The 12,580-nt window shown below is 35.3% G+C and overlaps 2 protein-coding genes across 2 annotated transcripts; one reads left to right on the forward strand and one right to left on the reverse strand.

The window, feature by feature from the left end:
• Positions 1-1,384: 1,384 nt before the first annotated feature.
• Positions 1,385-7,027, reverse strand: LOC149492313 (proline-rich spliceosome-associated (PSP) family protein). The gene is made up of 18 exons (XM_089716218.1): positions 6,635-7,027; positions 6,228-6,347; positions 6,015-6,140; positions 5,845-5,907; positions 5,633-5,740; positions 5,047-5,124; positions 4,542-4,634; positions 4,360-4,446; positions 3,706-3,807; positions 3,489-3,608; positions 3,270-3,332; positions 3,034-3,170; positions 2,645-2,726; positions 2,502-2,560; positions 2,374-2,419; positions 2,044-2,135; positions 1,891-1,960; positions 1,385-1,680 (listed from the first exon to the last, which is right to left on the reverse strand). Exons 1-18 carry the CDS (start codon positions 6,893-6,895, stop codon positions 1,609-1,611), a joined length of 1,779 nt encoding a protein of 592 aa, XP_089572344.1. The 5' UTR covers positions 6,896-7,027; the 3' UTR covers positions 1,385-1,608.
• Positions 7,028-8,077: 1,050 nt separating this feature from the next.
• Positions 8,078-11,277, forward strand: LOC105649508 (putative polyol transporter 4). The gene is made up of 2 exons (XM_012236173.4): positions 8,078-8,498; positions 9,257-11,277. The coding sequence occupies exons 1-2, from the start codon at positions 8,300-8,302 to the stop codon at positions 10,618-10,620; spliced, it is 1,563 nt and encodes a 520-aa protein (XP_012091563.1). The 5' UTR covers positions 8,078-8,299; the 3' UTR covers positions 10,621-11,277.
• The last annotated feature ends 1,303 nt before the right edge of the window (positions 11,278-12,580 follow it).

Below are 12,580 nucleotides of genomic sequence, written 5' to 3' on the forward strand. Positions count from 1 at the left end.
ATTTAGGGTCAGAATATAGGGAGGGCGCCACAAACATGCATGCATCAGTAAGTCGGTAGCCGTCCCTATATTTTCTCATACGGTACGATCATAAATATTGATGGATGGTTGGTGTTCATTACGAATTATAATCATGCATTTTATGAAATATTGTTTTGTTTGTTTTTCTTTCCCTTGACAAGCATGGGATAATTATTTGGATTTGATGGAAAGATAACAAATACGACCAAACAGGCTTAATTACGTGTTGAACCCATAAATATTCCTGCGCATGAGATTATGTCTAAAGTTTATCAATTGCCCAATCCAATTGCTGCATGGTGAAGTCTTATCAATTTTCCAAACAATACTGACTTATTAGGTATTGATTGTTTGGTAATAAATTATAGTACTTCAAAAGAGCCTGTGATCACTATTTGTTGCCTGATATTCTACTGATGGGCTGATGGAATTTCACTCTGGTCTCTATCTGTTTTAATTATTACAATAGAAAAAATTCGAACTCAGAGATCTTCCGTTCATCTTGTTACTTAAAAAATCACCGATCAGCAACAGTTGAGCAGATTACCAAAAAATACACTACTCTCGTTAGTCCTTGCTTAATAGCGAAGAAGCTGTTTGGACACCTAACATTTTTCCACGTCATTAGGGATGACGATTATCCACTTTCAGAATCTTTAATCTAATTTCACTTTTTTCGATTGGAATCTTTTTTCTTGTCGTGCATAAAGTGAATATACAAGTCCACGTCGTCCCATACCTCGCTTCGTGTCTTTACCTAAAGGCCACAAATCTCGGGATTACGATTACCCTATCCACTGTTGAGGACAGGCCCTCTACCTCATCGACATGTCGATTGCTTTGTTACCGGTAACATAAAAGAAAGGGATTCAAGTGCATAAAGCGAGAGACTACTTGCCAGGCGTTAACAGTTTATTCCAAATAATAATAATTCTAATTTGATCGGCGCTAGTTAAATAGTCTACCAAACTTAGACAACGACCGCCACAAACAAAGAAACAAAAATGAGAAAAAAAAATAATAAAACATTACTGCTTTTTTTTCTTCATTATTATCTTAAATTGAAGTTGTAATTTATTTTCTACTCATGTTTGGACAATTACCTAAATTACATTTCACACTAAACGATACAATTATCTTAATTCATCCATCATTTCCTCTCAAAATTTTAAGTCTCTAATTTTATTGAATCCGAAATAAAAATGGTACAAATTTTCATTCTTTTGATCTCTTTCCAGGTAAGGACAATATTTTATTTTTGCTTACAAATTTTCTTTCTTCCCAAAAATAAAAAAACCCTTCCCCTAACGAAGTGCAAATCTTCTTTTATGCTTTCCACATGGAACCTTCCACAACAACAGCATCGAAAAACACTCGACGTTCATTGATAGGATAGCTAAGCTATTAAATAGGCAATAAGAAATTAGTGATATTACTGGCAATGCAAAACTATATTAAAGGATCATACATCAAAGCTATGACATTAGTAGATAAATTCTAACAATACAAACATTTCCGCAAGGAGATAATGAGCGCTTCAATTCTCCTATGATGATGTGTCCTTCCAATAAACCAGAAAAGACCACCCTAAAATTTGAAGTCCTTTTTCTTTGATTTCCCCTCCTTTTCTTGCATCTTGCGCTTCCTTTTCTTCTCGTTCTACAGTAAATAATAGCTCATTATTAGTAGTGTCAAATAAACCCATAGAAAATCACAGCCAAGTAGGGCACTGATATCAGAACAATGGATCGTGAATCACAAGAACTACTTTCTTATGCAGCAATATTAATAGTAGACTTTGGGCAATGGTTCCACATAACCCAGGCCATATAAATAGTGCACTTGGAAATCTGATAGAATGCAACGCACCTCTGCAACCATGTCACTGAAATCCTCTCGTTGACTACGCAGCTTCTCCTCCTCCCTTGCTTCCTCATATCTGTCAAATTAACCAATATTAGCAATTAAATTACAAAGATCAAATTGTTATATTCAGACAACATTTACTAGATTTAAACTAACTTTGCAGGTAAAACGTTGTCCATGACATCCAATTCTTCAGGTTGTAGAGTGACATCAACTCTATCTGTTTTCTGGCCCCGAAGAAGATCAACCTGCAAAAGATTGAAAATTGTAAGCAATCTTAGATCCATGCATATTTGATCTACAATTGATGAAGCTATTGGATGAGCAAGAAAGAAAATGTTTAATTCAGTATACAAATTTGCAACTAGTCACTCTGAAGTCAAACATATAACAGGTCATCTAAAAAATGACTGCTTTTCTAAGTTGGATAATCAGATCAGATCCTAATGGAAAAGGAAATACAATCACAAGCATAGTTCCTCTTACCCTTTTGGCTCCTGACTTATCTTGTGTACCAGTGCCAACCACATACCTGAATACCAAAACAAATTCTAGTATAAAAGAAGAAACTATCTGAAGAAAGAAAAACAAAATCAAGGAAGCAGAAAAAGTACGTGTGAGTTGTTCCAAGTAAAGTCCCTGGAGCAATCCTTTCTTCTTTTTCTTCGAGAACCTTCAAGGAAATACGAAAAAAGAATATAATAATTTCTTCATAGCGAGAGCAAAACATTAGTGCAGTTTCTGGGACACTACTCACTTGGTAAAGAGGCCTCTCAGGTTCTTTCCTCTGCTGCTTACGGAGGTCGATAACATCAGGAGTCTCAACACCAGTTGGCGTACTGAAAAGAGGAAAGAGGTAATTTATTTAATACAGAAATAATAAATTCCAGCAGAACAAGGAAATAGCCTAATTTTTGGTTAGCTAAACAAACATAACTCTAAAAGAAGGAAATACACAACCACACATGATGCAGTTGGCACACAGCCAAGTTAAAAAATTAACTCTATTGGCTGAATGGCTGATGCCTGATGCGATAGCACGCAATAACAATCCTTTGTTTCAAAGGCAGCAGGGCCTAGCTAAGCAATCAGATCCAGGCATCAATTGAAACCCAAAACTGTAAGCAATTCAATTGAACTCTATACCTTGAAAGGCTATCCACAGATTGAATGCCATCCTCCAACTCTTCTTCCTCTATCTCTTCTTCCTCTTCTTCTTCTTCTTCTTCTTCCTCATCTTCCTCCAAGTCACCCCAATGCTTGGTCTTATCAACTGGCTCTTCCTGAAATGGTTGTCAACATAAAGGACAAAAATAAATCATAATAAACAAAAGTTACAATATCATCCAATTAGAGACAGTAGGATTAAGATGAGAAAGTACCTCATAATTGGGCTGTTCTTGTTGCTGAACTCCAAAAACGTCTCCATACAAAGGACGCCCATACTATTAACAATACAAAAAAGTGAACTAGTTACAAACTGAATGCTGCTCTTCAAAGCAGATAAGCAAAATGATTTCGGATTTTGGATGCACAAACAAAAACAGTTCAATTGATTACAGAAAGCTTCATATCCTTAATCAACAAAGAAAAGAACTTACTTCATCAACAGGAGGCTTGCCCCAGCCACCAGGATGATAACCAAAGCTAGCTCCAGGCGGAATAGGAGCATTGAGTCCAGGGATTTTCAGGTGTGGGTAAGATGGGGGGGGACCATATCTCTGTATCAAGAAAATCCACATTAAACGAACAGCAAAATAGAAGGGGAAAGCGCAAAGTAAAGTGAAGTTCTAAAGAGTACATGCTTGCTAATCTGACCTGCATATTGATAAGCCAAGGAGGAGGAGCACCCTCTGGCATACCAAGAGCATCTTTTAGTTCTTTTGAAAGAGTACCTGGCTTCATCTCTCTAAGCTTTACCTGCAAAGCAATGGAAGAAACATAAATCATAAATGAAACTGATAAATACATACACAACAGCTTCTATTTTTCTTTTGTAACTTAAACCACAGCGTATACTAAATTTTAACCAAGGCATTGATTTTCACACACTAAATTCATGTACCAAAAACTAACCATTCATACATAAAAATGTTGGACACCTTGCAAATTCCCAGAGAACTTTTTCTTTATTAATTAAAGCAGAAGGTTATCTTAGCATGTTTAGCACGCCAATGATACGATATCCCTTGCAGTGTGCCACTATGTGCATGTGCATACACATCAGTAGTAAGCAGCAGGGTTTTAAAAATCAGCCATTATGCATCAGATTTTCACTTTAAATTATTAGACACAAGATTATTTCAATACCTAGTTGAATTATATTTATTTTGAGTTATTTTTCCAATTTTCAAAAACTATCTTGATAGCAGCAGCTGATTCAATAGCCAAAGCATTTCTGATTTCATTAAATAATATAGCGTGGAAACAAACATGCAAAAGTAACAACATAGAAGTTAAAAGACGTGATACCTCAAATTCCTTCCCTTCATGATACAGATCACCATGTGTAGTTAGCTTTGGTTTGGTTTGGTATTTAAAAAATGCATCATGGAGAACCTACACAACAGACCATTGAGTTATTCAGAGAACAGAAACAGAAGAAAAATACCATAACAGCATAAATTTAAAACGATTAAAGGAAAGTAAGGAACCTGATAGTCGATGTCCATTTTCCCCATCTTTGGCTGCATACGCTCGCGTTGCTTCTGTTTCAACTTCTTACTGTCCTCTTTTTCAATGTAAGCCTGCACAAAGAAGAAAACGCAGCAAATTGTTAATTCATTCAACAACTGGTTCATGAAGTAAATTGAAAAATAGAAATGAATTTATCAGTTTGATCTCCAAGAATCCAACTAAAAGATCACCACAAAAGATTATGACAAGCATAACTGCTAGCAGAAATAGTTTTGATGGATAAATGTTCCAAATACCACATTCATTTAGCATATTGGTAATTACATATAATGCTTGAGCAGATGAAAATAATGCAGCAAGCTCAGAGAGTGCTCAAAAGCAAAAATACATTTGCTAGGAGAATAAACTCAGTTCAACAAGAACAAGTGTATGCACAAAAGGAAGGTGAGCAATGACAATTTCTTCTTTTTTTTTCTAAACCATTGATAAGCATAAATATCAAGTTAAGCGTAAAATAACAACCTGTCTAATTTTCTCAATTCCTGTTGCAGCAATGAAATCAGGAAGCTGAAAAGGTTGTTTCTCAATACCACGCTTTCCCTGCAAAACAAATCAAAGACCTGATGAGATAACAAACAACCCAGGTCACTTCACTTTCAAAAATAAAATTAATATTAAATTTAGACGAATCTAGCCCGAGCATTTAGCACAATGGAAAGGCATCTGAAAATTCAAAGCAGATGAATTAGCACTTTAACAATGAAAAATCCCCAATATGTAACATGCAAAGATAAGCCATCATTGAAAGGAGGCAACAAGCAAAATCAAAATCCAAAGAAACGTTATATGAATATCTAGATGACCCCAGCCAGACTAGCAAATTATATTATATTAAAAGAGAAATAATTCAAGGGTCCCCTCTGCCAAACACATACAAGTCCAAGGCTCCATTGTTGTCACAGCCGCTCCCCTGCAAGAATCACATATATACGTATAAGACAAACCTTGTGGACTTTATCTTCCCTCACCCTTTTCCCCTAAATCTCTCATGATGCACCACACCCATCAATCATGCATATGTTATTACTATTAGAAGGATATTGCTAACCTGCAAAAATTTCCTTTTCTGACACCAATGCCTTGGCACAGGAACAGTATTTCTATATGATTTCAAAAAGACTAGCAACTTTGGATCTGCTGCAGTTGCATCCCAAACCTGCAAAGTAGTGGCCATATATTCAAAAACCATAAACATAAATAAGTCAAACGTGAACAAGGATAATAAAAATAGCCAGATAATCAAAAATAACGCCACCTTACCTCAACAACATCAGGCCTTGAGCATATCTGTTTAAGTTCTGCAATCTTCATTCGCCGCAACAGCTGAGAAACACAGAAAAAATTAGTGTTATTATTGTGATGAATATACAATAATTAATTATATCAACCGCCACAATAATAGTAACATTATAGCAGAAGAGTGTTCCTACCTTTTTCTTCTTGTTTGATACGCCTTTCTCCTTCTGTTGATTATCTAGTTCTTCCTCTTCTGAGTCTGAGTCGGCCTTTTTCTTTGAGTCAACGTTTTGAGCAGACTCGTCTTTTTTATCGTTCTCCTAGTAAAATAGAATAAACACAGAATCATAAAAAAATTTGCAGAAATAAGCTAACGCCCAATTATCAAACAAAATCAACAATCATACCTCAGAACCAGCAATTTCTTGGAAACTAAACTTCTCAAAGATCTTTCTGAATTCCTCATCCATACCATCGCCCAACTCTGCCTTTTCTGGAACATACTCAATTACAACTTGCTCCAAGGCCTACAAGTTTGCAGACAACAGTTGAAAAAAAAATACTAATGTAATTTAACACACAATAACTAAGAAAATGGAAATGAAAGTGAAATAAAACGTATATATCAGAATTCGTATTCAGCAAATATTGCTAATTTCCTAAGTCAAATAACAAATAAACACTAAATTCACCAATCAATTAATGCCACGATGTCAACTAATCTCCGCGAAATTCTTCCTCCATTCAAGTAATCACATGCACACAGTAAAATTTACTAATACAGAATGAAAAAAACCTAATATTCCGAAATTACCTGTTGAGGATCAGCGTTCTCCTTGGAATCATCACCGTTCGCAGCAGAAGCGTCATCGTCACTTTCGTTGCCGTTGGCGTTGGCAGAAGAGTCGGGATCCCGTGAGGCAACCTTGTTGTTCTTCTTCTGCTTGCGCCTTCTACGTCGTCTTTCGCTCTCCCGGGACTTCTTAGCGACGGCGTTATTAGAGGTAGGGTTTGAGTTCGCCAGATCGCCATTGGAGACGACACCGTTTTGATACGAAAGAGTATCTACGGTCATGGTCACTGAGAGGGCTCGTCGAGATTTGTATCTATTTAATAGGAAACTAATGAATGGAGGGTTTTGGGGGAACAGTGCGAGTGGCTATGGCAAATGGCTAGTGGCCGACGAGCCAAATTTGGGGAAGAAACAGATAGCGTTCCAAGGGATTTTTATCACGTGAAATGCAGCCGACAGAGTTGGGCTTATGAATTGGAAGTTTGAAACCGAAACTGAGGTCGGTTTCCAAGTCCACCAGCCATTTTTCTCTCGGCTCAAGTTCCTGAATGTGCAGCATCTACATTCCTAAAGTGATATTGGGCCATGCTTGAATCCTATTGGGCTTGAACTACTACAGCCGGTTTGGGCCATACAAAGAAGTAAATCATGGATCTCATCAGGCTTGCATGTACACACTGGCCCATTCAGTTTGGTCAAAGCTAGAAGTAGATATTTTGAACCTTTTTTTTTTCTTTTTTCTCTATTCTTTTTTAAATAAGCTACCCAACAAAATCAAATAAGGTTCAATGCATACTATAATTTATGCATCCGTTAAAATTATATTTTGAATTTTTTATTTAAATTAATATGAAAATATACCATTTACACTTGATTTTTATATTTATAAATTATCTTTTAAATGTTCATATTAAAAATTGAATACAAAATATTTCATTTTAACAAAAAAAAAAAAAAAAGGTACCTCATACTTCCGAAGGAATCTCATTATTCTTATCCACGTGTGTATGTTGTTTGTTTTATGTTTCACTAATAAAAAAAATCAGAATTCTAAAATTTATGCATTAAAATGGGAAAAGAAATAAACATTCTGAGAAATTATTAAAATTCACAAAATTATGAGTCCATGGATTTGAATAACTGTTTATTTTCTCGAAGGGGCCAAAAACGTAATAATATACCATCCCACGGATACATAATGACGCGGTTTGAAGTAAATTACCCTCGTATAGTCCACTAGTCCAGTCCGGTCAAATTCTAACGTCTAAACCCCCCACCCACCAATTAGTCAGGAAGAATAAAGTAATTCACTAACCGTTCGACGACTTACGGTTAGCGGTTGCTCCCTGTGCAAAAGACAAAGTAGAACCCAATTACATTAAGACATCGACACGTGCTAATGTAGGGCCCACTTCTAACTTCTTATGTCCTTTTTAATGTCATTTTCTTGTCGTTTGTTCCTTCTTTTCCAAAGATCGAGGACCGAACACCACCAACGCGTTCAATTCAATAGTTTCTTTGTCCCCTCTGCCAGATATGAAATGCAGAATGTATCAACACAGCTAAAACAGAAGGCTTTCGGCTTCTTTTCTCTCTATACAACAACGACAACAATAAAGAGAGGAGAGAACAATCCATTATTAGATACGTTTTCATAATAATATTGATAAAAAAAAAAAAAGAGCAATGGGGGTGCAGGAAAATGGAAATGGGATGGGTGACAAGAACAAGTACAGGAGGTTTGATTCCGATGCTGAAATGGATCTGATATATTCCAACGAACGTCAATGTCAAGAGGGTGTTCTTAACAGGAAATATCTGACAGAGAAATATGTGTTTGCCTGTTCCGTTTTTGCCTCTCTTAATTCTGTGCTTATGGGCTATGGTTAGTATTAGCACGCATCTCTCTCTCTCTCTCTCTCTCTCTCTCTCCGTTGGTCTATTTTCAATTTAGTTTCCGGTTATATGTTGGATCTGCTTAATTTTCAATACCAACATTGTTATTATTTCACTTTTAGTTATTCTGTCTAAGATTTTTTTTCTCCTTTGACGTAGTAGATGTCTCTATCTGATTTGTTTATTTTTGAAAAGCCCATATGCAGATCAATTTCCAGATTTTGTTGTTTTGTGTACAATGTGATTGACTTGTCTGGTTTCTATTTATTTATTTATTATTTTTTATATTATTAAAGGGAGGGGAGGGAAATGATTAGATAAAGTAGGAATTTTGGTTTGATTAGATAGTAGAACAAGGACTGGTCAATAATTAATTGGAGAGAATGCTCAGCTGGGCGAAAAGATTGAATTTTTGTGGGATTTGATGACTGGTAAACTTGATATCTAAAGAACCAGTAATTTCATAAAATATAAGTAAATAGTACTTCTCTAGTTTGTCGGCATAATCATGATTTACTTGAGTGAAAATAGAGAATTGGTTCTGTAATTTTCATAACAAGATTCCTTGTGAGTGAGGATGTCTAATATCAGGAAATATGCAAAGAGTTTCAAGGGATTTCTGTTTAAATTCATTTATGACGATAGCCATGACCTCTTAATTATTCCTGTTGTCACCGATTAATGCTGACTGGCCATTTGAATATAGTTCTAATTTCTGGTTTGTAATGTCTGCTTGTCATTCTGTAGATGTGGGTGTCATAAGTGGAGCAATTTTGTTCATTCAAGAAGATCTAAAGATATCAGAGGTACAAGAAGAAGTTCTTGTTGGAATTTTAAGCATAATTTCACTTTTGGGTAGTTTAGCTGGAGGTAAAACATCCGATGCCATCGGTCGAAAGTGGACAATAGCCTTAGCAGCCATTGTGTTTCAGGCAGGAGCAGCTATAATGGCTCTTGCCCCTTCTTTTTCAATACTGATGATAGGCAGAATCTTTGCTGGCATAGGGATAGGCTTTGGGGTGATGATTGCGCCAGTGTACATAGCAGAGATATCACCCACTGTTGCCAGAGGACGTTTTACCTCTTTCCCTGAAATTTTTATAAATATAGGAATACTTTTAGGATATGTTTCTAACTATGTTTTTTCAGGACTTCCAGTACATATAAACTGGAGGATAATGCTCGCTGTAGGAATCCTTCCCTCAGTCTTTATTGGGTTTTCACTTTTTGTGATTCCTGAATCCCCAAGGTGGTTAGTGATGCAGAATAGGATTGAAGAAGCAAGATTAGTGTTGTCAAAGACAAATGAAACTGAAAGTGAAGTGGAGGAAAGATTGGCAGAGATAAAATTGGCTGCAGAGACTGCTAATGCAGAAAAGTGTGAAGCAAAAGCTGTGTGGCGTGAAATAATAAATCCTTCTCCTGCAGTTCGACGAATGCTTATCACTGGCTGCGGAATCCAATTTTTCCAACAAATTACAGGTATTGATGCAACAGTGTACTATAGCCCCACAATCTTTAAGGATGCCGGGATCAAGGACAACACTCAACTTCTTGCTGCAACTGTTGCTGTTGGGTTTACCAAAACAATGTTCATTTTGGTAGCTATATTTCTTATTGACAAAGCAGGCAGAAGACCTTTACTTTTTGTGAGCACAGTTGGGATGAGCATCAGCTTACTTGGTCTGAGTCTCTCTCTAATGTTTTTAGGAGGTGGAAAACTTGGGATTGGATTGGCAATTTTGTCAGTTTGTTGTAATGTAGCTTTCTTCTCTATAGGACTCGGACCTGTTTGTTGGGTTGTGTCGTCTGAAATCTTCACTCTAAGACTTCGAGCTCAGGCAGCTGCACTTGGGGCAGTTGGAAGCAGGCTTAGTAGTGGTATGGTTTCTATGTCTTTCCTCTCAGTGTCTCGTGCAATCACAGTAGGAGGGACTTTCTTCATCTTTTCTGTGATTTCAGCTGTTTCTGTTGTTTTTGTCCATACATGCATACCAGAAACAAAAGGAAAGTCTTTGGAGGAAATTGAGATGATATTTGAAAATGAGGGAGAGTGGCAAGGAGGTGAGGTAGAATTGGGTGATTTAGAACAATTGGTACAGAAAGAATGAGCTAGTAGAAAGCTTGGATACATGTTTTAGTGGTAATCCACAAACTTAGATATAGGAGCATGTTATTGAAATAGATTTAGTTAGTGGTTATTTTACAGACAATGCGGCTATACACAGTCTAAAACAATTAAGGATTCATTAGGAACAGCTAAGTTTATCATAAATGATAGCTATACTCTGATTGGACTAGTATACAAACATATGAGAGTTACAGTAGAGAACAGTATGCTGTTTTTGGTACTGGCTTGAATTTGCAGAAACTGTATGTAATATAACTGCTAAATTGATATTTGGTTTTGTGAAGGTGGAAATATACAGAGTCTTGGTATTTGGTTTTGTGAAGTTGATATTGTATTGTAGGGATAATGTACAGTCTCTTTTTCTCCTACTCATGGGAATCTTTAGAACCATCCAGGCATCCACAGAGCTTAGGAGGGAATATACTGGAGGAAGGCAAATGTATCATAGTGAAATGCTATACTGAATACAGTATCTGTAACTCTAGAAGAAAAAAGAGCTCCTTTCTGCTTGTTGAATCCCTGAGATTTTGAATCCCTCTCTCTTTATACATGTATTATACTAATTCATGTTGGCGACTTTTCGATGTTTTTATAGGTTGAACATACACAGTGATATAGAAGAGATTATTACATTGTATATGGTAAATTTAAATGCTAAATTAGTAATAGAGATGCATATGAGAATGCTAATCCAGAATTCTCTAAAGGCACCTAAATTAGAGAGCTACTAAATTAGAGAGCTACAAAAAAACTTTTGCCTTTTTAAAACTTGATAATCACATATTTTCAATTGGTACTTTTGCGTCTCTTAAATGAAATAAAGTTCAGCAATACTAGTTGTTTTAGTAGTCTTTAAAAAGAAATAAGGTATTAGCTGGTAGTTATTTATATAGCTGTTTAAATTATAAATGTTAGGCACCTATTAATGTATTTAATAAATACTATTTATATAAAATAAGTTTTCAGAAAATAAAAAAGAAAAATTTTACTCTAATATTTGCATTTTGTTGCATTTTTTTTTCTCCTCTTTCTTATATTTCTTTAAAATTTATGACTTAAAATATGTATTCTTTAGTATTATATTTACTATTCTGATTACCAAATTTCTGGTAGGTGATCTTCCTTTGAAATAAAAATAAAAATTTATGTGATGTTAATAAAACTAATATTAAAATTAAAATTCATGATAATTGTCTCGTGAATGAGAAGTATCATGCGAGCTGTGAGCATGTGCCATATTGACAACAGCAAGTAATTAATGTATTAACTAATCAGTTTTTGTTTTATAGAATTGGAAGTTACATCACAAAAGCTTCATGCCATGCCCTAAACCTCCTTAATGCACATAATTAATTCCATCAAATTTACATGATATTGCATTTAAAACATTAAACTACTATTACTGCAATAAACATTAAACAAACAGACGTGATGAAATTCATTGACTAGTTCTAGGATTCATGGTTCGAATCGTGCTTAGTAATGACAATTTATTTTATCAAATATTGAAAATTATGTTATTGTTTTGTAATAGCAATACTATAAATATGCAACCAAGGCACATGGCAAATATAAGAAAATCAAGAAGAAATGATAAAAAGATGTATGGAGGCTGTGGCTGTGAGGCCTCAAGGTAGGCGTCCATATTGAATGGAAAATGACAGATCACTTTCACAACTCATTTTAGTTGGCATTATATCAAAGATGACTTCATCTTCCTAAATTCCTGATTAAAAATAATAAAAATACTTACAAGATAAACAATTCCTAATTTCAACTTCTTTTTCCTTTCCAAATTTTCATCCCATGGAGATTTCAATTATTAAATTTAATGGCATGTTTATTCAAGAACATCAGAAGGTCCTCTTTTTGCTGCAAGGCCCACAAGAACTGTAAGAAAGAAAGAAACTTTTAAGATAATGATTTAATAATTATTAATT

This window comes from Jatropha curcas, chromosome 11 (genome assembly GCF_041381405.1).
Source record: "Jatropha curcas cultivar XTBG-Jc1 chromosome 11, XTBG_Jcur_1.0, whole genome shotgun sequence".
In the NCBI taxonomy this organism is placed as follows: Eukaryota; Viridiplantae; Streptophyta; class Magnoliopsida; order Malpighiales; family Euphorbiaceae; genus Jatropha; species Jatropha curcas.